General features: G+C 35.3%; 1 protein-coding gene across 1 annotated transcript; it reads right to left on the minus strand.

The window, feature by feature from the left end:
• Positions 1-441: 441 nt before the first annotated feature.
• On the minus strand, positions 442-26800 carry LOC582243 (GRIP1-associated protein 1). The gene is made up of 32 exons (XM_030971962.1): positions 26667-26800; positions 24393-24459; positions 24064-24125; positions 23664-23690; positions 23136-23243; positions 22014-22170; positions 21417-21468; positions 20885-21057; positions 20157-20255; positions 18888-18989; positions 17077-17126; positions 16579-16630; positions 15928-15998; positions 15278-15357; positions 14882-14929; positions 14237-14282; positions 13725-13778; positions 13291-13368; positions 12637-12714; positions 12304-12342; positions 11372-11572; positions 10863-10979; positions 10360-10401; positions 9891-10004; positions 9039-9116; positions 8510-8662; positions 7659-7819; positions 5033-5090; positions 4597-4698; positions 3978-4074; positions 2912-3096; positions 442-1924 (listed from the first exon to the last, which is right to left on the minus strand). The coding sequence occupies exons 1-32, from the start codon at positions 26775-26777 to the stop codon at positions 1703-1705; spliced, it is 3084 nt and encodes a 1027-aa protein (XP_030827822.1). The 5' UTR covers positions 26778-26800; the 3' UTR covers positions 442-1702.
• Positions 26801-27114: the final 314 nt, after the last annotated feature.

A 27114-nucleotide genomic window follows, 5' to 3' on the forward strand; every position in this document is an offset into this window, starting at 1 on the left:
CGCGTTACGTTCTACTACGGTCTGACACAACACGAGATCTCAGGATACCATGATTGCTATTGCTTGGGAGACCTTCTTTTTATACCGCCGGCACAATCGTGCTCCAAAGCTGCCCTGCGTCCACGTTTCATCCGTACAAAGCATTGACAGAACGTGAGAAACGTGAGGGACCCCAACAGAACGTGACGGACCGGGAGGGAACATACTGGCGTCTGTGTTAGACCGCGAGCGAACCGTAGTGCGCCTTGGAGCCTCCGGGACAGCAGCCCCTTTCCCTTTCACGGCCCGTCACGGAAACCGTGATAGACCGTGAGAAAACTTGGCAAGACCTAACAAAACTTGAACACAGAGGGGGGAAAGGGCCAAAATCCCACGGCGCACTACGTTTCGCGCAAACGGGGCTGCCGTGGCCGCCGGGAACATAGTGTAAACGTAGCATTACACATTGAGCAGCCTTATCTACATACAATAGACATTATGTACATCTCAACATTATGCCTTAAAACTCTGTGTCATTGATGTACATATAATTATTGCAGTTTGTTTCTAATCACTGGAAAAGCTATTGAATTTTTGTCAAGGAAATATCAATTCTACACTGGAGCTGAGGAACTTGATTATTGCCATATCAAAAATTGGGAAAACATGACAGGCAAAATAGTGCCCTGCAAGTTAAATCAAAGCTAACATCACATTAACATGTAATTGAACTGATTTACAGGGAGGGAAAGACATAAACATTTAAGACATATTTTAGCAAACATTTTTCCCTCATGCAAGTCATACATGCTTGGATCAATAAAACAAGATGAAACAAAGGCAGGGCAAAGGCTGCATGCAATGAAAGAGATGTCACAGAAGTTATCAACATTATTGGAATGCTATGTCACACAAGATTAAGAAATTAAAGCTTGAATTAATACAAAAATTCATAAAACATGAAGCGATACCTGTATCCTATCATTATTTACACTAAATATCTTCTTTTTTCTTTTCAGAGAGAAATTTGAATTGCCAGTAGAATTTTTCAATACCCTCTACATTTATCCATATCAATTTCTTATTATTTCTTAGAGCTCAGGTTTTACTTTTTCATCACAAATTTGAAGATGCGTTAAGTGCTATTGCAGTGAAACGTGGTTAAGATTAGGAATAAAATATGCTGAAAACAGTTTTAAATTCATGAAATTGCCTGATTAATCACAGATTATTTGCCCGGCAAGGCAAATAAATAAGCCTATGTGTCTGAAATGTCTCACATAAAAAAAGTTAATTGCTCTTTTGTATGTTTACCAGCTGACAAGAAGTATGTGGCAAGCTTTATAAAAAACAAGGAAAAGCATTGGCACTTCCTAAACTTTGATATTTTTTTAGCTGAAATGCATTTTCTCTTTAATAGCATGCATGTAACACATCGGCAGTAGAAGATCATCTCTGGAAGGAGTTGTATATTAGGTTTGTGATGGATGAGACAGTTCATTCCACACATCTCAAGAACTGTAAACCAGCAAGCATGTATTCCTACCTCAAATTGCTAATAACTGTGCAACAATCTCCATAATTGTCTCTTTGGAGCCACTAAAGTGTGTTAACTCTGTGTCAAATGATATGAATTAATACTCTTCTGCCTCCAAACAGACAATATTTTGATTTAAAAAAAAATGTCAACATGACAAGAACCTCAACCACAGCCAGCCATCTGCTATGAGGATGGTACCGGCTGTGATGATGATGACGATGGCGGTGATGATGATACCGGCCGCGATGATGATGACGACGGTGATGCTGATGATGCGGTTGCCATGGAGGTTGCTCCTCCAGGAAGTTTACCCTGATGTTCCTCTACTGGTGATGGAGTACCTGATTGAGATGATCCTACCAGCTTGCTCAGCCTCACTACCTCACTCGATAGCATCTCAATATCCTGCAGGAGATAAAAACCAAATACAAAGAAACTTTCATGAAAGTAATAGATTGACATAGTCTAAGGGCCTCATTTTGTAAAAGATGAAGGGTGAGGGCTAGGGTTGCAAAAGAGTTATAATATCAGGGTTTGGGGGTATAGTTAGGGTTAGGATTAGGGATAAGGATATGTTTGGGTTTGGGTTAAGGTTCCGATGGGGGTTAGGTGTTCTATTGGGTCTAGAGCCCCGTCTTAATTGAACTTTTTTTATCTCACCCGAGCGATATGTGGATGAGAAACAGTGGGGGGTCTGAACGTAAAACACGGGGTGAGCTTTTGGACACCGTCTTAATCGGCCATCCGCAAAAACCTCACCCGGGTAGGTTACCATAACAACCGCCACCTGTCTAATGGCAATCAGCTGGCGCACGCTGTGTACAGGGATACATTTATTCACGGCGATGACATAATTTACCCGGGTAACATTCCACAAGTGTATTAATAGGCCGTCTATCAGGATGTTGTCCTGACGACGTCCGGATGACACCTCGATACAACCCTGGCTCGACTAGGGTGAGATTTACCTCGATATTGTCCGGACGTTACCCCGATTGACGCATCTTAATTGGAAGTGGGTAAATGTCATCCGGACGACGTCCGGACGTCACTGCGACTTTATTTTCCAATTAAGAGAGGGTTTAGGAATGAAGTTCAGAATTTGGCTTGTGTAGAATATTGACCACAGAGCATTTTTTGCTAGAACATGTATCATACAACTGAGGGAAATGTGGAGATTACAAAATCTACAAATAATAATAGTGTTGATATTGGATATTTAATATTGCACATATCCACCATGCAAGGTTCTCAAGGCATTCAAATATTATCCTGGCTCTGGCTTGGTTAGGTATTTCAGTGATCACAGCATTCAAGGAATTCCTGTGTACCAATACCCATTTAACACCGGGGTAGAGAGTGGCAAATTGACACTAGTAGTGCTTTACAAACCTGTTGTAGGTGCATGTTTTTAGTGATGGTCTCCTCCAGCATGATTTGTAGCTTCTGATTCATCTCTCTCTGACTCTCCTCCTCTACGTCCCTTGATGACCTCATCAATTCTCTCATCTTACGTAATGATGGTCCCTTGGTCTCTTGCTTACCATCGCCTGGAGATGAGTTCACCTTAGCTGGGTCTAATCATAACAAAAACTATCTTTAGCGTCACAAGTACATGTACGTAATTTCTATTGCAGTACAAATGTGGTTTATATTGCTACATTGTGGCTATTCCATTAGACTGGATCTAAATATAACTCATACGTTTCGTATCAAGATTCAAGAATACAAGTTCTGAATTCCCTTGATGACCTAATTAACTCTCTCATCTTATGCAATGCTTCTCATACTATAATAATGAGTTGGCCTTAGGTCAGTCCAAATAATATAGATATATGATTGTAGACATTCTACAAATACACTCGGAAATGAGTTGAATCTTGGCTGGGTCTACATATCAAACACAATTTTGGTTTCACGTTCATGTAAGTTTCTGCATTCTCTGATGGTCTCATTAACTCTCTCATCTTACGCAGCGATGGACCCTGGGGTTTCTTGCTTCCCACTCCCCCCCCTCCCCCCAAAAAAAGAAAAGATGTGATGACCTAATAGCTGGCTCCAAACAAGAACACACTGAAAGTTGTTCACATATGCCACAGTAGACTGCAGCTGGTTTGAAGTGTACTAAAGCATATTGTATTTCTTATAACACAAAAATCAATTATTATAACCACAGCATTGCCAGGTACCCACTTAAAAGAAATCACTTGAGTCGAGAGGGACAAATGTGGGCAAGATATCTTGTACCTTGTCCACAGAGGGAAGCATCAAGTGCTGATCAAACCCTGTACCTCCAAAATGAGAATGGTGAATCTTCACTAATAGACCATGGTGAAGGAAGGCTTGGAGTTATGATTGTAGGTGGATTAATATCTGCTTCTATAACTTCCATTACATTTTCTTCACTTTCATGTCTCTCTCTTTAAAAAAACAATCAATGACACCGACTCAAACTCACCAATGATTTTGCGTTCCATGACATGAGCTTCAATGATTGCACTTTTTCTCAGGATATCTTCAGCCATGCATCCATTGCTTTCTTCAAGGTGACGTACCTATTTCAGCAACACATGTCAAAAATCACAGTCCATGATTATGTAATCATTTAATCAGCTGAGAAGTCACATGTCTCTTCATTTCAATAATAGCATCATACCATTAAGAGCATTGAAGATTATATTCAAATGCAAAGGTTAAAATAAATTTGAACTACCGGTATGAATCTGAAATAGGAATGAATGACATAATATATTTGTTTTTTATGAAAATTAAAACCACTCCTGTATCCACACAACAACACATGTTATACATATCACTGAAGCTACATTTTACTTTTACAACTAAAGGGTCTAACATGGTATGGATACCACTCAAAGACTTCAAAATAAAATTATATTAAACAAATTATAATAATAATACAAATATTTAAAAATGTAAAAATCAATACAAATTATAATCTCTAATCATGAAAACTATCCATCAGTATTTTTATACAATTTGATTTTTATACGATTGTCTTAAATTTACCCTGTATCCATAATATAGGAAGATTAAACTAAAACAAACTTTTAGATTACCTTTTCTTCTAGTTGCCAGTTTTCTTGCTGGATCTGTGTAAGTTTGGATATTAGCTCTGTTGTCTCCTCACTAAGAGCAGCAGTCATGGAATCATTAGGAGACTGTAATGAAGCAGAACAAAAAGTGAGACTCATTCATAAAAATTCTTCAGAAATCATGACAAACGTTGGAGCAGATCCTGGTGTGGCCGTCTACTGGAGGAGTCAGCCAACTTTAAGTGTAGTTCATTTGGTGTATTTTATGAAGTGAAACTATTGTTTTATAATATCTTGCATTTTCTGTTCAGAAAGGTATTTCTTCATATGCAAAACAAACTGACAATCTAGTGTTGTCCTTTACCTACAAAATACTGGACAAGAAGGTTAAGAAATAAAATGAAATTCATCACCCCTTAAGTTACGATGTGATGGATAAGAAATACAAAAATTAACTTACAGGTGCAAAGTCACTGTAGTCTCTACCAGTCCCGCTATTGCTGAGAGAAGAAACGCTACTGTAGGTTATGAAAGAAAGACAAAAATATTAGCAATATTTACTGCAAACTTAGTTGCGATAAAAGTTCACTGTAAGAAAATTTCTTAATTTTGTTGTTTGCGAAGTGCTACCGAAATGTAAAATGTATGCTCTAGATACCACTGACTGTAAATTTCACATTGTCCATTGCACATTCCTTCTTGTTTACCAATTTCGACAGAATAGTTTCCTAGTTAATATCATGTAAGTTTCTCCATTATGAAATCAACAATCAAAGCATAGCATTAGTCTTGTTCAGACGGAGGCAATTTACCTTGGGGTAAAGGTCATGTTAAGAGCTAGTCGGGTAAATATGGTGAGGTAGATGCAAAGGTCGTGGTAGTGACCGTCTGAACGATGATCGTGTTAGCTGCGCCTACCTTTACTCTGACCTATTTACTCCTGGAAAAATCCAGGAGTAACTCGCTAACACGATAAGAGGGTAGCGTAAGTTGACCGTGTGGATGCTCTCACTTACACTTTCACGAGCCATCTATACACAGAGTTTGGCCAACTTGGTTTCACATCACAACATTGAGTATATTCTTTTGTTTTGTGCTTGCCCAACAAAGCAGTAGTTGCCATATTGTGTCCAACTCGAACCGGGTTGGCCAAAGTCTGTGTAGATGTGTATAGATGGCTCTGCGTAATTAACGCTGGTCGGTGGAAGTCGTGTTAACTTAATCGTGGCAAGTTGGTCCAAGTAAGAACATGTAAGAACTAATGGTGTTAAGTGATATATACACGAGTTATTTACTGCTGCAGGGATTAACTTATGCCACTAGCAAAACCCCATCTGAACATGACTATTGTCAAGCACCTGGGGGTGTATTATTCTATTTTGGTATTTCCTGTGTAAACTACTATCTTGGTAATTCCTGTGTAAACTACTATCTTGGTATTTCCTGTGTAAACTACTATCTTGGTATTTCCTGTGTAAACTACTATCTTGGTATTTCCTGTGTAAACTACTATCTTGGTATTTCCTGTGTAAACTACTATCTTGGTATTTCCTGTGTAAACTACAAGGTGCCACTCAAAAGCTTCTGACAAGGTTAATGACCTCAATGAACTCATCTTTGACAAGCAAATGCTCATTGAGGTTGGTACAGGTACATGCTAAAATCAGTTGCTCAATAACATACACCTTTAGCAAGTCTCAGTCAGTTTACATTTCTAGTTGCCTTATAAAAATAACAACAACAAAAACTTTTACAAATGCAGCAGTAGCCTTTAATGTATTATATGTATGTTATAACAATGTGACAACATGCACTGTTGAGATTTGAATGAAACATCAAAATAAATCAGAATGATAAATTGAAATGCAACTATGTATTCAAGCAACTGAATAAAATTATATACCTAAAAGTAAAATCCTTATTCAGCGTTCTGAGATGATCGCAGTAGCAAATTGAGAGATGAATGTTCAGATGCCCTGGCAACAATCGCTCCAGGCTTTATGTCATCAAATGTATAGGGTTAGGGTTGTAATTAGGGTTTAACCCTATTTAGCCCGGGGGGGGGCTTGAGAAGCCCCCCCCTCGACATTTTTCGCGATAATTTTTTAACGCAAGAAAATCTTGCACTGAAATTTTGTGACTTTTTTCTTTCGAGTCTTGCGCATCTTTTGAAAGAAATTTTTCGAAAATCGGACCTACCATTACGAAGTCACGTGTCCTTTTGTCTTTGCATGTCAGCCCGAAAATCGCTCATTTTTGTGATTTGTGTACAAAACATATGTAAATCTCATTTTTCAAATAAAGAGATAAAACATTGGTTATTTGGTCTTGTTTATAGTTTAGGTGTTTATTTTTGGGTCAAAATAGTTGAATTATAGTTGGAAATGAAATAAAACAACAAAAACAATAAAATACATAACTTAAAAAAAACAAAGAAATACATAAGAAATTATCAAAACAATAGATAACATAAGGAATAACCCTGGTTTTTCAATTTTTTGTGTTGTATTATTATTCCAAATGGTCTAACAAATATATGTAGTGAGAAAGAATGCTTAAATATGAATAATGTCTGATTTATGGGCAAAAATGTGAATTTTATGACCTTATTTGCATAAATTACCATAAATATGCAAATGAGTGAATTTTTCAAAAAATTGAAATTACCATAGTATTCTATACACTTCACTTGACATGTATGCAAATTTTCGCGGCGATCGGGCGTTTCACGGCCGAGATCATAGGGGGGGGGCCTGAGAAGCCCCCCCCTGGGCTATGCAGTTTCAAAATAGCCCGGGCTAAATAGGGTTAAGTTAGAATTAGGGTTAGGGTAAGGATTAGAGTTAAGGTAAGGTATAGTTTTTTTGTCTAGGGTTAAAGTTAAGAATTCAATTAATGTAGGAATTTGAACATGAGACATTATCGCAAGGGTTTTGTCTTAGATCTTCAAATCATAGGTATGATGTATGAAGAGTGCATCTAGACCTTGTGGTCTTTGACTACCCTGTGTGGTTAGGTCTAGGTACAGTGTAGGAAAGTGATATGGAGCAAATGAGCATGTTTGTAGAGCCAGAGATGATAGTTACCTGGTATCATGTTTAGTCCTATCAACGTAGGTATGATGTGAGAAGAGTGCATCTAGACCCTGAGGTCCTTGGCTACTCTGTGTTAAGACCTCTTGAAGTCTCTCCTGTAGTTTACCCGCTCTCTTCTTCTCTTGTCTTAATTGCCTCTGAAGATCCTTCAGCTGTGGAGGAAAGAATGAGAGTTGCATTGAGTGGATTCAATGTTCACTGCTGTCCTATTTACTATTTTTTGATGAACAGTGTCTGTAACTTATTCCCACATCAAATATGATAATTTTGTTCACCCAAAATATATTCTTTGGGGTTGGGTATTCATTCCCATCTTCCAGTAAATAAGGACCATTCAATTCTAATATCATGTTAAAGCTGAGAATCCCCCTTTTTTTAATCTAGCCTAAACTTTAAATCATGCATGCTGACTTGTTTTGTTTTTTTAATTTGTGATTTAGGGCTGCATCTACATCAGGCTTCTCAGCAAGAATGTGTTACAAGGGCGTAGTTTGTAAAGGCTAGAATGATTTGGAGCATTCAATGTATACATTGACAGTTATTGAGCTTGTATCGTGGTATTTTTTTGTCATAAGTTCCCTGTGCTTGGTTTTAGCACCAGAAAATGTCAAACACCGATAATAACAATAATACATATGATTTATAAGGCGCCAAATCCACTTGACAGTCAAATGCTCAAGGCGCAGCTTGTGCAAGAGATGAAATACATACATGATACATTTATACAAAGTGCGATAGGAAAGGTACAGACATGAAAGGTTATGGTAATCAATTATAAGCTAAATTAAACAGATATTTCTTAAGATTGTCTTAAGATTGAGAACCCTTCATATAGTACTCACCATGCCTGCTCTTTTCTTCTCACTGAGTTTATGATCTACTATAGAATCCTTGGCATCCTGTTGCATTTTCTCAATGGTGGCTTGACGCCCATCTATCTCTTCTTTAGCCTTCTCCATAGCTTCATCTCTCTCAGCTAGCTCCTCTCGTAGATCCTAAGAATAATTATAAATGGTATTGCATGTCAACACAACAATAAGGCCTTATCCTCATCATAAACATTCCTTCCATGACATTTTCATCTATAAAGTACATGATAAAACAATATGGCGATTATCAAACACAATCAAAATTAATGTTCACATTAAACAAATAGTAAATTCAGGTGCTACATGTATTTCTCTTCAAGTAGCTTCAAATAACACCTACAGTAGACATAACAAATGTAAGAATATAACACAAAGATATTAATACACTGTGTTGATCTGATTCTGCAACATAAGACTTGCGATAAAGTTGTCTATTTCATCCAGAGTTTAGACAAACAATGGGCTATGTTATTGCTATTTAGAATGGAGGGAGCCTACTTACCAATATTTCTTGTTGATGCTTGGCTTCTAGATCTTTGATATCTTCTATATGTTTTTCTTTGGTCCCTTCTAGTTCCTCCTACATAAGATGATTTAAAACACAGTCATGAATTTCATATACTAATTCTTGATTGCTAATAAATGATGTCAACAATTTAGGACCTTATCATTTTTATCTATACACAAAGAGGGGTTATCGTCAATTAAAACATATAAGAGCTTTAAAAAAAAAAAACTTCAGAGCTTTGACAAATTATTTTCTTGTCAATCAATATCAACATCCTCATTCAGTGCTTTTTTTTAAATGAGAGAACACATCCATGGGAAATGCATGTGTAGGGAAAAGGTATAAATCTCCACAAGGGAAAATTTCAACAAAATTGGCAAATTACATTTGAAGATGGGTTGAATAAAGGAGAGTGAGACAGCAATGGTGACATAGAGCAGGAAACAGGAATACCATTCCCCCACCACTCAAAAGGAAAAGAAAAGAAAATGAAGGGAACAAAGATGAAACAAAACACAATGGAAAACAAAATGGGGAAAATAATTTGTGATGTTAGAAGGCAAGAGAGAAAAGGAGAAAGGGGGGGGGGGGAGAGAGAGAGAGAGGGAGAGAAGGAAGAGGAAGGAAAAAAATAGCAAAGGAACAACAAAACATTGGGGGAATGGAGGGGAGAAATAGACAGACAGACTTTGACAGAGACTGAAAAAGAAATAGAAAGAGAGACAGAAAGAGACAGAGAAAAAAATAGAAGAAAGAGAAAGAGAGAGAGAGAGAGAGGGGAGGGGGGGGGGGGTGGGAGAAGGGTAATGGTAGATGGAACAGGAAGGAAGTGTTTTGTTTATTTACCTCTAATTCTTTCATTCTCCTTTCAAACCATCCCTTAGCATTCTCCAGTGATTCAATCTGTGCCTCTTGCTGTACAACCTGCTCCTTCAGAGGCTCCAGTTCTTTCCTCTTTTGCTGAAATACAAAGGTGCAATAATTAGATTCAAAATCTCCTCGCAAATATGACCAATATAGATTTATACTAAGAAAGTTTCTTTTGCAACGATACTTTCATTTCCCCTGTGAACTTTAATCTTTCAGATGAGGGTTTTTATTTTATTTTTTATATCTAAATGTTTATAACATAAACTACCTTTAACAATTTTAAAGTAGACAATACTAAAATTAATCTGAATGCCATGTGAGGGACAGTGCTCAACTGACAAATTAGAGAATTTTGAAGAAATGTACTACTATAGACAGATTCTACATAGAAGATATCTTTTAGAAATAAGATAGTCGATTACAGAAGGGTGAAGCAAGGGATTACCTTTTCATCTTGAAGTTGTTGTTTAATGTCATCTAGAGCTTTCTGCAAACAAGAAATGATTAACAAAGAACAGACAAATAATGGTATTATATTGTTGCTGTAAGAGTGAACAATATTTTAAAGAAAAAATAAGTAAAGAAGAATAACTAGAAAGAAATAATAAAAATTAAAGCTAATCATGAGCTCTGGTATGGGCATTGTATGTCGAGAGAACATGGCTACAATTCATTCTGGATCGTTTATCCTGCAGTAAGCAGTATATTGTTTGAGCCAATAAAATAAAAACAACCTCACAAAAAACTTGTTGTGACCTGTGTTAAGTACATGGAGTTGGGCCTATACTTACCCCGATTTCCTTATCTTTCTATGCTCATTACTCAGCCCCAATACATTTTCTACCAAAATCGTATTTGTAATCTTGAACATTCAGTGCAAGTTTTGTTGGATTCTGTGAGAATTTATTTTCTATCATTACTAGAACTCAAGCTCATCTTTAAGTATACCTGATGACTAGATGTCATATTAGCCACTTCTTCTTTATGTTGCTCTCTGATAGTTTGCGTCTGGATGGCCATCTCATCCAACATGCTTTTCCTCTTATCAGCTATCTTGCTTGTTTCCTAATAACAAAAGTAAATGAAAATTATTAAATACGTTTTATTAACACAAACGCGACAAAGAAAAATTAAGGTCAGATCTACATTATGAAAGCAATACGTTTGACACACAACACATAACAGGAGCATTGTAAATCCTACATAAATTCTACATAAATTCTACATAAAATCCACTAAACCGCTGTAAAACAAGAAACTTGCATGCATGAATAAGATATTTAAGGTTACTGTTTGCACATTCTCATCACCGATAGCTTTTATTTGCTATTCTGCATGGACAAAAATATCCATACTAGACGGACCAACTCGTAAAACTATACAAAATGGTTTGAAAAGTGAATAATGGATAAATTAGCATGAACTTTCTGGTTCTAGTCTTGACAGAAGTGTTCTACCTGTAATTCTTTCTGCAGAGTATCCCTCTCTTTCTCTGTTGCTCTGAGTTGGTCTCCTAGGGTAGCGTTGGCTGTTAGGCATTCAGTGAACTGACCCTGTAGTTCATCTCTCTCACTGCTTAGTTTACTCTGCGCTAGCTGTAGCTCCTCTAACTCACGCTGGGTACACTCAAGCTGGTTCTTTGTGGTGATTGATGCAGTCTGTCCATTGGGATTACAACAAATCGTACACTGTAACCCTCATGTTACCAATACTTTATAATCATGCCATTAATATGGAAATTCTTCTGACAATATCGCCAGGGAAATTACACTTGAGGACCAATTATTCACTCTAACTTGCATGGGGTATTAGACTTAAGCTGATTCTTAGTGGGAGTTGATACATTTTGTTATTTTCTTTATATTAGCAAAATGTAATGACTCTAGCCTTATACTTGGTATTTCTTTCTAGTGCAGTGGAAAGGTAAGAGAACTATTAACTCCGGGATTTATTGCAACCCACCATTTCTTTACAGTTTACATGACATGTACGCAATATGAAATAAATCCTCTTCTGAAATAATTTTGGCCCAGTTTAAACAAATAAATAAAAAACAGATGTAATAAACATTCTTCATAGTAACAGCAAGTATGAATGTATGTTTATTACTTAGTACAAATGACTGTAATCTGATCGTCATGTTCAAATATAAATGAATATCAAAGTCTTCTTTCTTCATCATTCAGAGAGACTATCATGTCAATTAAAACCCCAAAGCTTTTACAGGTTTTAGTTGTAGATTTCTTTCATCATATCTAATATTAATTCAGGGTAAAAGATTGTAATAATTGATAAACTATATGTCTAGCAACATTAAAAACATTTGCACTTTGATAAATACAAGGATTAAGATGCTAATCATAAAAAATAATATCCTCTTGGTACAAACCTGCAATCTGTTGGCTTCTTCTGATGTAGATGTATAGGCCTAGCAAAGAAAAAAAAAGCAAATTATAGATGAAATATGAAAGTTAATGGATCAAACAGAGCTCTATGTATCTATATATCCACAAATTGACAACACTAGGATCTGCAATGTCAGATTCATTATTTTGAAATTCTCTCCCATATTAAAATGTAAATCAATTTTTAAATTGGACTAACCAGCATAACAAAAATGCTGCCTTTAATAGGGCTTTTAATGGCAAAATTATATTATATGAAGGAAAATGTAATGGGAAGGAAAGCAGGAAAAGGAATAAGTTGACATAATGTGCTTTACCTGTCTGATGGTGGCAAGTTCTTTGTTTAACATAGATTTATCCTCTTCTAATCTTGTTACTTCTTCACGGTTTGCTGTCTGCAAATGAAACAATAGCACACATGCACACACTGTGTTAAGTATCTTCTTATCTCATTTATCATATCAAAGAAAAAAAATTAATAGATTTATAGAAAAAAGATTGCTACGCTTGAATGGTAATTGGGATATGTATTGGCAAATAAAATACTAAATTTATTACAGGGGGAAGAGATTGAGCATGGGAACTTTGTGCCGAATTTCAGTGATTTGTGTGGCATTGTGTTTGATGAGACTCTCTCTTTTAGACTGAATTTTTTATAATTAAAAAAAGAAACAACTAGGTAATAATGTAAACTTCATGTGGTAAGAAAATTATCAAAACAATATATCTAAACCAAAATATAACACATTCGAGTCAAGTCCTCAGTAGTAGTATTTTTGTTTCCTATCCTACATGTAAATAAGTATCAGGATGCTGTAATCTCATGTTTTTCAACAATACAGCTTATCAAGATAGTGTTAAGTCAACAATACCAAGCAACCCCTTTATGAACATACTAAGAAACATTCAAGATAGTTCCAATGGAGTAGGCCTGTTATGATACATGAGTTATAATGAAAAGAATAATTTACCTGTTGTCTCAGTTCTTCTATGGTGTTCTCAAGCTGTTTTACTTGCTGCTTGGAGCTTTCTAGGGCCTCCATTCGATTCTATGGAATTTACAAAATCATTCAATCTTATCATGTTGTCCATGATTTACAGTATGACGAGATGTAAATATGTTTGATGTGGTGGATACAAGACTATGAAGAGATTCAACATGGTGTCTACTATTAAAATTTCAGCATAATTTTCATGATTTTATTTTTTTCTCTACTATTTGTAGAAGAAAGAGAACCTGAGAATACAGGCCAGGAGTATATCCATAAGAACAGTACAGTTAAACTATGAAAGGAAATAACAATTCTACTGAAAATCAAAAGAATTACGTTATACAAGAAATAAGGGGCAATCACTGATTTCTTCTGAACCGCTATCTTTGTCAAGATATTAATACTTTTCATACCTGTTTATTCCTGTTCAATGCTGCTTTCAAGTCACTGTTTTCTTTTTTCAAAGCCTGCAAAGATGTATTGAAGTTTGAGTGTGCTTATTCAAATTCAGTTGCATTACACATATCTAATATATAGACAAAATACATTGTTATCAATATAAATATAAATATATGTCTTAATCACAGCAGAGTAGAGTTTATATGTATCATGTTACCGGTTACATTTCTCTGGAATTCCAGCAAAATACACAATGCTGGCACCATCTCTTCTACCTTTCACACATTCTCTGAGCTCTAAACATATATCCGTTCAATTGATACACAACATCATTTTCCTTCTCAGGGGATCTCAAAGGTTAAACATATTTTAAACCAAATAAAAAATATAAAAAATGTCCATAAAAAATAAAGGTAAACAGTAGATATGTATTGATATATTAAAAAAAATACAATTCCTGCTGTTAATTTGCACACTAGTAATTCCTAAATTCATTTCCCCTTTTTTATGAGCTTGTAGCACTTACCTCAACTTCCTTGTCCACAGATCCATGTAACTCTTCAACGTTTTGTCTGGAACAGAAAGATACAATACTACGATCAAGAGTGGGTCTATGTAATCTAGTGTATATAGCTTTCACTTAATAATGCTTGTCTAATGCAAGATTAAGTGACTTGACTACTGGAATCCATATAATGACGATACTCAATTTTAGAAGTTGTCACTGACTTGCAAATGTTAAATGAATTATAGTTTCATACGCAAATTGATTATTCTGTGTCTCTGATTTCCGATTTTGATACTTTTTAGCCTTCTCAAAGTTGCACAGATATTTTACAAGGTCCATGTCCTAAAGACATAGTTCTATTTCCATAAAATAAAGCTACAAATCAATCGATAATCAAGTTACACATGTAAAGATGTATGATAGGGTAATAATAGAAGGCCAGGTGAGCTGTATGACCCCTACTTAAACATCACCTTCTATGTCATAAGGAGATTATGACTTTACTGTAGCACCAATGTGAAGTCAGGAATGTGGGATTCAGTCTGATACAACAGACCTCTGCATAACCTGAACATCTGTTCTGGTGCATATTTAACTTTAAGGACATATGTACATATCTTGAAAATTAAGTATGCTGCAATGATATAAAGATTAACAACTCACCTGTTTTGGGTGAATAATTCCTCTTTCTCATTCTGTAATTGCAATAAGCTGAAAAGAAAGAAAAAATATAACATGAAAATAAATTGTTAAATCATTGTTTATTGCATGGAAATCTATTTGAAAATTCCTTTGTTTATCAAATATCTTTATTTAGCAAAATATATTCCTTACGTGGCATTAATCGGCACACATATCAATCATAGAATAAATATATTTTTAACAAATCAATTATTTATCTGTGTATGGCACTTAGGGACATTGTGGAAGTATTAAATGCTTAATGAATTTTGAATATGATCACTAAGAATAGATTGAATCAAAGCATTAATATCCCAATCATATTGTCCATCATGAAGCATTAATAATATTGACAAACAGACATGACAAGAAACTTACCTTTCCTGTTTCTTTTTGGCCTTTTCTGACAATTTTTGTAGCTCTTCTTGCAGGGTTAAAATCTCTGCTTTGTATGATTGCTGTGCAAAAATAAAGTGTTTGAAAAATGTCAGTTCATTATAATTAATTTGAAAATAGCAGGACGTTATAATTAGTTTAAAGAATATGTGGTAGTGGGAAATAATTAGGCAGATATTTGTGTTGTACATCTAAAATAGTAAGATAAAAGTAAAAATATTTCTGTCAAATATAAATAAATTTTAAAATATGAGCACTTCCCCATTTTACACCTGGGATGTAATTTAAGAATACATGCCTCAGTCAGTTAATTATTACTCCATTTGTTCTTGAATTCTTTGAACAAGAAATGAAAGTTTATTTTCTTATTCTCAATGCTAAATAGAAGTTTACAAAATTGAGGACAGTACTGCTTAAATCTAACACATACCCTGACATTAATATAGAAACCTGTGCAAATGAATGACACATTAGAAATTCTTATATTCCTCCCTCTGCCATAACAATATTTCAGGTTCTAACAACCTAAGTGAATAATGGTCAATTTCTATTTGACACCTGATATCATTATAAAGAAAGCATTAATATTGAACAAAAGTGGAAAATGAAAAAAGGATACAATTGTTTAATACCTCACTGTCTTGGAGTTGTTGTTTTAATATTTTGTTTTCTTCTTGCTCTGTATCTACTCTCAGCTGTAAATCTGGTGGAAAATGGAATTTATTTTAACAACATTAATTGGTTTCAAGGAATAGACAGCTAGTGTAGAGAACAAGTCAATTCTTGCCACCATTGCTGAAAGTCAGAGTATGATTCCTGCAGCAACTGTTGAAAAGGTAAAGCAGCTTTCAATCTCTAAAGAATAATACATTGATAAATTACAATATTACAATATATAATACTATTACATATTATTTTGTTATCCACTACAAAAATATATCAAATTCAACAGTTATCATTAAAAATATATAAGTACATTTGATTATTATTAGAAAAAAACTAAATTCACACTTTATTAGAAACAATCATCAAGATTTTATGTAAATAATCATCCTAAAGACGATAGGTACACCTATCAAAATGTCGAAATAAAGCATGAGTGGGCCCTTCTCAGGATCAACTAATCCTGTGGTAATAATATGTGGTGTTACTGCAAACTTTGCCCAAAAGTGTATATTTGTTCAAATGAAAGTAAAATTATGCACTATGCTGCGAAATATAAGGAGACTGCGTGAATGAAAGAAAAAACAGTTCAGGTTGAATGTGTATTTCTTAAAACTTACCATTTATTTCTCTCATGTGTTCATCTATTTTGGACATGTTCAGATCACATTGCTTGAAAAGAAAGATAGATTACATCAAATGATATCACAACCTTAATATATCTGGTTTCCTTTTACATTCATTCCTTTCCTCCTTCTGAGATAAATTTCTCATGAGATAGTTGTTTCATGTTTCACGGAAAAGTTCACAAGTAAACATGTATGACCAAGAAGATTTTTTTTTCTTTCTGTTTACACATTAACATAATTTTTGTTCTGGTTTTTGTTATCATCAATATCATCATCATCATCATATGCCAGTATATAATCTCTATCTGGTAAAACCTAGAGTGGATAAGAATCAAACATTACAAATATTTAGTTAAGCAGAGAAGTGGCTGATTAAAAAAAAAGAAGTGACATGTTCCTCAATAAGGGAGTAAATGCGAGAATGAGAGAATGTGAGAATTCATAAAAGCATGACTTCATGACAGAAGAGATAAGAGAATGCAATCTTACTGGTTCATTTGGGTCTGCAAATGAATTTCCTCTGCTCATTCTTCCCTCTTCTGTAATAACAACCATCAAAATACAGAGAAAAGAAAACATAAATTTCTGCAGTATCAAAATGTTGTACCACAAAACCCATTGGATGACAAGTTCAAGCCGGCTTAGGCCTTAAAGAAATAAGATGTTGTATTGCCCTTTAGGTGCCATTACCTGGGTCGGTCGGTCAATTTTGCTGTTGTTGGTGCTTTGTTTTCCTGTTTGGGCTGATATTTTTCAGTTTTTAATGCTTAAATACATATTTTTTTTTATTCATTAAACATTTCCCCCCAAAAACTGTTTTAAAAAAAAATCTGATAAAAAGCCGACCGTAGATTTTAAGATTTTTGGGTCGGTCGCAAAGGGCAATGCAACAACTTTTTTTTTTTAAGCCTTATAATTGAAGGACAGAGTTTACCATCCATTAAGAAAATGGTAAATTATATTGATGTACGCAGAATACCTTTTTTGTTTTCATATCACATAACACACAAGATTAGTAAGTACTCTTAGGGACCTTTGTCGCACACAGCTAACTTTATATTTATTAATGTTCTTTGTTATCTCTATCCGCCATTTATTTACACATGTTTGTTTTTTACCTCATGTTTTCATATGTAGGTGTTTTTTTTTCTTCCTATCAAGTGTAAACAAGGCTTTGTGACTACAGCCTTATTGCAGCAGCAGATAATAGTCTACTACCACCACAATCCATCTTAGAATTGTTTTAAAGTCTGCTTTCTTGTTGCATAAAGCTACAGTCCCATATACGTCCCGGACCGTCCCGGACCATCCCGGACCCCATCCGGGGTGATCCGGGATTCGGTCCGTGTTGACACCGTGTTGGCACCGGGGTGGTCCTGGATGGTCCTGGATGGTCCTGGATGGTCCTGGATGGTCCTGGGCGGTCCGGGAGTCGACCCCGGATGTTTTTGACGGTCAAAAACTGCCGGGGTGGTCCGGGACGGTCCGGGACAATAGTTTGATCCGGGGTGATCCGTGTAGCCACCGTGCTGGGTCCGGGGTCATCCGTAGTGGCGCCGGGGCGGTCCGTGTTGATCCGTGGCAGTCCGGGAGTGAGTTATTGACCGCCCAGGACCATCCAGGACCATCCAGGACCACCCCGGTGCCAACACGGTGTCAACACGGACCGAATCCCGGATCACCCCGGATGGGGTCCGGGATGGTCCGGGACGGTCCGGGACGTATATGGGACTGTAGCTTTAAAAGCATCACACTTTTTTTAACAAAACATCCCGGACCATCCCGGATCACCCCAGACCATGGTCCGGGATGGTCCGGAGTGGTCCGTGCTCGTCCGTGCTGGTCCGGCTTTATATGGGACTGGGGCTTTAGCAACAGTTTTGAATGAACTATACAAAATCTAAGGATTCCCTACGTTTTGTCTCCTTTTAAAACATTTTTGGAAATCTCTTATATTGCCTGACATTACGACCAATAACAATAATAATCATAATCATAGTAATTATTTAAAAAAACAATAATAATAATAAAATTAGTATATGAAAGTTGTAAGGAACAAATCCACTTAAAAACAAATGCCAGGAGCACTTGTAATTTTTTTTCCATTTTTAAAACAAACCCAAATTGATCTGCTAGTATAAATCTCTCGAGGGAGAGCATTCCACAGCGAAGTCCTTGCACAAGCAAAGCAAAATGTCCGCTTTAGTATGCAACTTCTGTTATCACTTCCATTCCCTTCTCAGAGAATTTTTTTGTCTTTCTCTACAGAAATCCTTAACCAAGAGAAGAAAGGCACTTACCTTTTGAGACCATCTTGACAAAGCTCTCCATGTTTCTAACCAATGCTCCACTCACTCTCTTCTTCAGCTGCTTGGCATGTCCTTGTAGTACTGTCATAGGATCTACATCAAATAATATCCAAATACAAACATATCATTCATCTGAAAACTTTTGTATGATTCATATGACAAACAATATTGCTTGCAAGTGCAATGGTACATTCTAAGATATGAAAATGGCTAAATGCAATCTGTTAACCTAGTGAGAAATTACATTTAGAAATGCCTTATACTTCAATTTGATCTTTTAATACATACCGGAATGTATCAAAACACTGAAAAAGATAGAATAACCTCATTACATTTCAATATTGGTCATAATCTTTGTAGTGAGTTTCAAAAAGTAACCAACCAGATCTTGTAACACAACCGATCTCAATTCGTACATCAGAAATGCTGGTATATCAATGTTTATGGTGGCTTATCTTTGATGTGGCTAACTTCTACATTTAGATTCAAACAATAGTAACTGCATATTAAACACCTCAGTCAAATGTCATGTAATAATTCCCAAACCACAGCATATGAAAGAGAGAATATATATATGTAATTCAAAAGAGGCTTTCCTTGTTGATATGTAAAAATGTAATAAAGACTACCACAAACTACTCCAAATACAGTTGCTGGTTTCTACAATTCGATCTCACAGTCTCACTATAAATCCAACACAATAAAGAGCAATTACATTTTTTTAGACTTCAAACTAACCATGTACAGAATAATTTTTTCTTCAGAATACAAATCATGCTCAAATAATTTTTCAGTGCAAATTACAATAAAAGAAAATAGAGTGTCATGACAACAACATTGAATGCAATTCACACGGGCAGAACATATAAGTGAGACATATATAATGCAGATGAAAAGTCAATACTGATACATGTAATTATAATGCATGAAACACCCATAAAACTTGCTCATTTATAATAATAAGACCCTGTTGTATCAGTATAATTAACTTAACTATTCAACAGTATATGAATGTCATGCAAGAAAATTTACAAAACTTAGGTCATGATCAATAATTTTATCACATCTAATTAGATTATTACCCGTATCCTAATAAGGTGTGAAAGAGGAAGAGAGAAGAAAAATTCCATCCACTTAAAATATGAAGTATTTATCAACCCAAATCACAGAAATCTGAGAAAATATAATTAGGGTTGCTTTAATACACAAAATATGCATGGGCTGAAGATGTTTGAGCAAAGGAAACAGACAGATACAAACCTTTTTCTTCAATATCATCATCAAAGTCACTTGTAACAGCTGAAAGCTTCAGGTCCTCAATAAAGGCTTCAAATTCATCATTCAATAAGTGGTTTAATTCTGTATACACAACACAAATACAAAAACTAAAATAGGGTACATGCATATAGTGTATAAAACTTTAACATGTGCAGATTTCGTGCAAATAAAGAAAATCATTGCTTGAGAAATTTTTACTATTAAGGCACTACCGGTAACTTAAATCATAAAATTGAGGACACGGCCACATTATAAATACATTTTGCTGGATTCAAATTAATGGAATAAATGTAACTTTTTTTAAAACCATACTCCATAGACATTATTTCATCATGCGCTTTGCAAAAATTTGGAAACAAATTATAACAAATATCAACAAACAAGCTCTGAAGAGATATATTATAAACCACAGCACATTTAAAAGAGCAAAACGGGTAAAGATAGTCCTTCTTAAATATCACAATACAATTTTATCATGACAGACCTCCATAACAACCATCAAGCCACAATTGCATTCAGCACTAGTTTGATAATGGAAAAGCTTGACATGGAAAGCGATCACTTTTTTGAACTTGCTCCATCAAAAGAAATTGACATGATACTATTTCAGAGCAAAGACATAGTTGAATAACATTTTTAAAAAATATTAAAAAACAATGAGCCACACTGAATACAAAGGGATGAAAAATGTGAAAGAATGGACATCTGACCTGCTTCCAGGGGTGACTGTTGATCAGATGCGGTCCCATCAGGAGTTGAGATGGGTATCTCTTCCATCTGTTCCCCTTCCGGCTGATCTCCTGATGCACCTGTTGGAGTGGGGCGCTCTCCTAACAGCCTGGTGTAGCGTTCCTCAGCATCCGCACATGCTTGAGTCAACATGCTAGAAGGTACAGAAAACAGGGATGGTGATGAAATGTTAGAATCTTACACTGCATTCATGCTATAGGTTTTGGTTGGATAATGTCAGAATGTTTGCATATTCTAATCTTTTTTTCTTTTTTTGTGTAAAACTTATTTTTAAAGAATATGTCCTAATGTTTATTCTATGAATAACTGACCTACAATGATATAGAAGAAAAAAAAGTGTAACAGAATACAAATTTTCCACTATTCAAACAACAAATTTGAGCATTTATTTTTAAAGTCTGAACAATTCGCCAATTAAGTATTTACAAAAATAATAAATGAAGAAGGAAAAATTTAAATCATCGTGTAGGACAACTGTTCATCAGTACTCACTTTACGTTTTGTCTCATTCCATTGAGTTCATCATTATATCTCTGTTGAGTACCTACAATTTCAATGAAAAAAATGAAAATGTTAAATGTAATGCCACACTGTCTTCATAAAGGATAGAAAAATGAGAGTACCTACTATAAATAATCATAAGGCACCAGCTCCTCATGAATAATGTGCTCAGGCCCAAAAGAAAAGTAGGAACATGGAAATACACAAAAGGGTAGTAGATCTACTGGAAAGCATTTTAGAAAAGATGAGTTTTTAGGGCAATTTCAAAACAATCTACAGTTGAAATATTATGAACACCTTCTGGCCACTGATTCCATTGGTAAGGTTCGGCATGAGCAAATGACGGATCCTCAAATTTGTTACATTTTACATTTGAAATACCTTGGGTTCAGGACCTACATGTACATGTTTGTTAGCGTACCTGTGTTTGGGTAAGTAGGACATCCATCCTACAAAAAAAAAGACCCTGGATAAGACTGAAACCATAGGTCATTTCCTGCTTCCTTACAAGCTTATAAAGACTTTCTTAAAATTAGGGTTAAATCAACTATCCATCCATCCAACATAATAAAATGTTACTTTACTTACTGGCAAGGTTTTTCTGAAGAGCTGCATTTTCTGCTTGAAGTCTCCTGATGTCACTTTGTGACCCCGATGAGGGGCTTCCATTGACCTCGTCTTTGGCACTATGACCCTTCTTCAACGTACTGACTTCCTTCTCTAGCTCTTCATTTGCTGTACACAGCTGCAACATTAAAAGCAAAAGATAATCATAGTGAGCCTACAGTGCTTACTGCCCTACAAAGATTTGAATTTCATGTTGTGTTTGTAATTTTGAGGTATAATCAGAAATACATTTTGTTATTCTCCTGATAGTAACAAAGTACCTGGATATTGGTATGAAATTATCATCATGACTTGATACAAAGCACCAGGGTTGTGGAACAAATCCTGTAAACCTGCATTCATAGAACAAACTCCATTAAACCTACATTTACTGGTACTCCAATGATTGATGAAGCACTAAGAGTCATTCTACAAACTACTGTTGTTCCATAACAAATGAATAGATGAAATTTGTATAGTTATGAAATGAATATGAACATGTCAATAAATTCTAGCCATTCAATGGAGTTACAATTTGGAATAAAGTTAGCATGATTTTTAATATAAGCACATGTATGATGTACCAGACCAACAAGTACAAAGGGCCTATCCCATACGACAACTATAACTATAAATCAATCAATCGTTCCCATATTGGTGTCCTCAAGTTTGATGGGAATGGCAATGGACAACTTGAATAAATTGGGACATTCAGCACCTATTTTCTCAGATGGGAGGCATATTCATATCTTTCCCCCATAAACTTCAGGAAAAAGATTTGAGAATGATTATAGTAAAGAGTTATTGTTTTTGCTCAAAGAAGACCAGCTCTTAAGTTCATTGTATGAATTTAAAGTCTCTTTAAAATGCATTCAAACTCAACTGATCATGCAAAGCGGATGAGAAAAGTTATACAGTCAAACCTGCTTTAGTGACCACCTGTCTACAACAAGCACATTTTTTGTTTCCCTTGAAAATGGTTTCTCATTGAAACATGTACTAAAGAAACCTTTCTACAAAGACCACCTGTCTACAAAGACCACTTTTTGTGTTTCCCTTGGGCGGTCGCTGTAGACAGGTTTGACTATAATGGCTTATCCTGACCTTTGAGAGTTCTTCCATGAGAGTGGAGTTCTGGAGACGGAAGTCATCCTCCTGGCTCTGGAGCTTGAGCTGGAGGCCATCATTCTCCGCAAACAGAGCTTCAACATCCTATCAAGGAAACAGTGAAGGATTTCATCAATGGGAGAAGTCTATTTCTTATTGTCTATCAACATGTTTAAGGTTTATGTATCAATGAGCTTGAGAACATTGAGGAATATCACAAAAATGTCTTTGTATCATAAAAAATAGAAAAGAAAAAGAATATATCATGCATTTAAATCATTTTAATCTTCATCAATGATAACATACATGTATATTACATGTAAAAGAACAGATAGAAGGCATGATCTTCATCATTGATTGAAACTATTATAAACAAAGATGTCAGTATGAGTATGAATAAAATATTAATAAACTTAAATTTGATGAAAGAAACAAAGACAAGTTACATATGATCTTTATCAGTGATTCAAACTATTTTAAGCAAAAATATAAAATATGAGTATCAATAATTACTGCTAAACGTACCTTTGCCTTTTTGCTCTTGGTAATAACCTGTAACACAAAGATGGAGCAATGTTATGAATGTATCAAATTGTTCACTCAATGTACATATACGAAAGTATTAGAATGGTCATTGTACTTCTCAAGTCAATATATTTCAATCTCACTACCGGTATATCAGAGAGAGGAGACAAAAAGAATTAAAAAAACCTCAAGATGAAATGTGGCACTCTCAACAGTGAATTAAGCCTTCCCTTTTCAAATTATGTGCGACATGTACATGTAGCCTATGATTACCGTCTGAATTAAAATTTGGAAGTCACCCATAAATAATAAGAAAATATAATGAAAAATGAAGAAGAAAAAAAATCCTTAAATTGTAGTTAACAAGTCATGCTATTTTTACAATTAAATAATACATTACCTTGTTAGCTTTTTCAAGCTCTTTTTCATTTGCAGCAGATGTTTGTTTCAATCGGCTCAACTCTGTGGAATGAAATTAGATATTATAATAAGTATTTAGTGACAGGAAGCATAGTGTAATACCGGAGTTCTTAAAAAGACAACCAACCTAAATTAAGCCCCATTGTAAGGGCAATAATGAATAAGAAAGGATAGTGTAAATAATTTGCTGTATGAAACACTATCATATTTACTTTTCTAGTTTCCAGGTGTAAAATCCAAAGATATAAACATTAAATTATTCAACCACCCCTCCCCTCCCCCCACAAGAAATTGATTTTGAATGCTTACCATTTTCTAACTTCTTTGAGTGGTCTTTAAATTGATAGTTCGCTGTTCTGAGTTCCAGCAATTGATTCTAATTGGGAGAAAAATAACATCAAAAAGGAATTCAATATCATTTGTATCACAATTGCATTACGGTAAACAGGCAAAATTTGTACAATATAATAAAGGAGAAGTAAATGACCAACTTAGAAATCGGGCTGACTGGGGATTGCATTAATTCAGTGCTTTGATTTGAATATACTTTCTGTTTGCCGAATACTAGATTCCACACCCTTCTTTACATCAAGAAAAATTAGCAGGAATTTTCCTTGCTGTTACTCTCATACTGATAGGTGCACTATAGATACAACTGGTTTTATGGGTTCCAAGAAGAAGACACATTTTGGGCCATATTCTGAAAATGATGTTAATTGGCATAACAATATAAAAATGCACAGAACTAACACTTACATGTACTATGGGTGATTGCTTATGCTATGGTCACAAAGGTTCGTACGAACGATAATTTTGTACGAATCTCCGTTTTTCCATTGTCTTCCCGAATTTCCATTGTCTGAAAATCGTTCGTACGGCGTTCGTAGCAGTTCGTAATGGCATTTGTGACCAAGGCATAAGGTTTCTCTTTTGATTTTAAGGGAGCATAGCCAGCTTTGCGCTGATATTAACCAATGGCATGTCCTAATTTTGATTTGTTATGACATTTAACATTGTTCTGCTAACATGATTTTCAGAATACCATCCCTGGAGACAATAATTTTTCGAGTGTCATGCCTTCTTTACTTTAGCAACTCCAATACTACTGGGCCCCATCTCACAAACCATCAAGTGATACGTTTGTGGACATCCCCTTTACATACCGGTATGCATAGGGTAATTAGGGTTCATTTTTAAACACGCTCCCATTGGATGCAACAAGTATCGGTTTCAAGAGATGGATTCCTTGATCTTAGCAAATGGATAGCGAAAAATTATTTTTGTAACTGTAGAAAATTAATTAGACTTCTTAGGTTCTAGATCAAACTGTTATGTGTAAATAACCTTGGAGCTTAAAGATAAACTCCAGTTCTGGTAAAAAAAAGAAAATTAATTCTCACAGAATCAAACGAAACTTACACTGAATGTTAAAGATTACTGTAAATAAATGACATGTGCCAAATAATTTTGGAAGAAAATGTATACTGGCTGAGTAACGAGCATAGAAAGACAAGGAAATCAAGGTATGTAGTACTAGCCCCGACACCATGTGTGTTGTCCCATATATAGCTTTCTGTGTACAGTGCTTGTTACTTTACCAAGACTCGGCCAAATTTATGATGATTTTGATGACTCCAGAACATGGCAGTGCACACCAATACTTACATGCTACATGATCAACTGTTTCTGATCCATTCCACACCTTTTCTTTCACAATGCAATCGCATTACCAGAACTGGAGTTTATCTTTAATAATATTTAGAAAATACTGCATTATTCTTTAATCTACCAATCCATGGACATGTCATGACATGATGATTGATGATGCTGAGTGATGATGGAGATGGATGGGTGACAAACCTATGTGTGATTAATCTTCAATTACATTTATACTAGTGTCAACTAAAAAGTAAAAGGATAACATTCCCTTTAAACCCCTTTGTAGAAGTGATCACATCCCTGACACCCTGGCATATTCTCACAGATTTTCTGCAGAGAACTATCTGAACAAATGCTTGTATACCCAGACGTTGTGTGCCCACACAGCTTGTGAATCCGGACAGTTGATTTAAAACAGCAATTTGATTGAAGAAGTTTACAACATATTAAATACAACTTTACAAGCAATGAACATTTCATAAATCTTCCAAGACTTAATAGACTAGGACTAGGTCTAATATGTTATCATATCATAGTCATACAGGACAAATTATTCATGATGGTCAGTGCTAGTTGATGAACAGTTTTCACTAAATCTGAAGGCAAAAGAGGCTTTATTATAAGAGAGTCATAACACATAACCCCAATCAGCTGATCAAACCATTCATGCCATGGCACCATACCGTACATGTACGGCCTACAGCGCCTCGCCTGGCATAGACTAGCCTGCTCCTATGCCATAGGCCTGCCGTGGCTTCGCCTCTTCAAAAACAATCAATCAGTCAGTCAATCCTACAAGGCTACAAATTCAGTCGGTTCGCCCAGTAATCTAAACATGAACTTCCTGGTATCTTTTGCACATTCCACTTTTTACGTTTTAATAACTGATAGACACAGTAAAAAGCAAAATATTACTATATTTACCTGCATTCGCTGGAACTCATCATCCGACAAGGACTGCGCCATCTTTGCCCAATATCGATAATCTCGGTATCCCCAGCTAGGTATAGCGCGATCATACAATGGCCTTTGCATTTGGAGTATTGGGAAAACAAAATGCACCAATTTCATTCACCATACTGCTGTATATGTATCCCATCGTTTTTCAAAATTCTCTGGTCGGTGGTACGTACCTAAAAATGTATTTTAAAAAAAAATCTATATCTCTGAAATGATCAACAACAAAAAAAAATTTGAGAAGGAGGAGAAGAGGGAGAATAATATACTCCTAAAACTTGATAATAATAATAATAATAATAATGATAATAATAATGATAATGATAATAAAAAGTAAGAGAGAGAGAAGAAGGAGAAGAAGAAGAAAAAGGAGGAGAAGAAGAAGAAGGAAAAAGAGGAGGAGAAGAAGAAGAAG

This window comes from Strongylocentrotus purpuratus, unplaced genomic scaffold (genome assembly GCF_000002235.5).
Source record: "Strongylocentrotus purpuratus isolate Spur 01 unplaced genomic scaffold, Spur_5.0 spur5_scaffold_6, whole genome shotgun sequence".
In the NCBI taxonomy this organism is placed as follows: domain Eukaryota; kingdom Metazoa; phylum Echinodermata; class Echinoidea; order Camarodonta; family Strongylocentrotidae; genus Strongylocentrotus; species Strongylocentrotus purpuratus.

Excerpts from the sequence above, each read along its gene's own strand:
- LOC582243 (XM_030971962.1), bottom strand. The coding sequence starts at position 26,777 with ATGCAAAGGCCATTGTATGATCGCGCTATACCTAGCTGGGGATACCGA. Across the intron at positions 14,283-14,881 it reads GAATTATTCACCCAAAACAG|ACAAAACGTTGAAGAGTTAC; the intron begins GTGAGTTGTTAA and ends TTTCTGTTCCAG. Across the intron at positions 4,075-4,596 it reads ACTGGCAACTAGAAGAAAAG|GTACGTCACCTTGAAGAAAG; the intron begins GTAATCTAAAAG and ends TTGCTGAAATAG.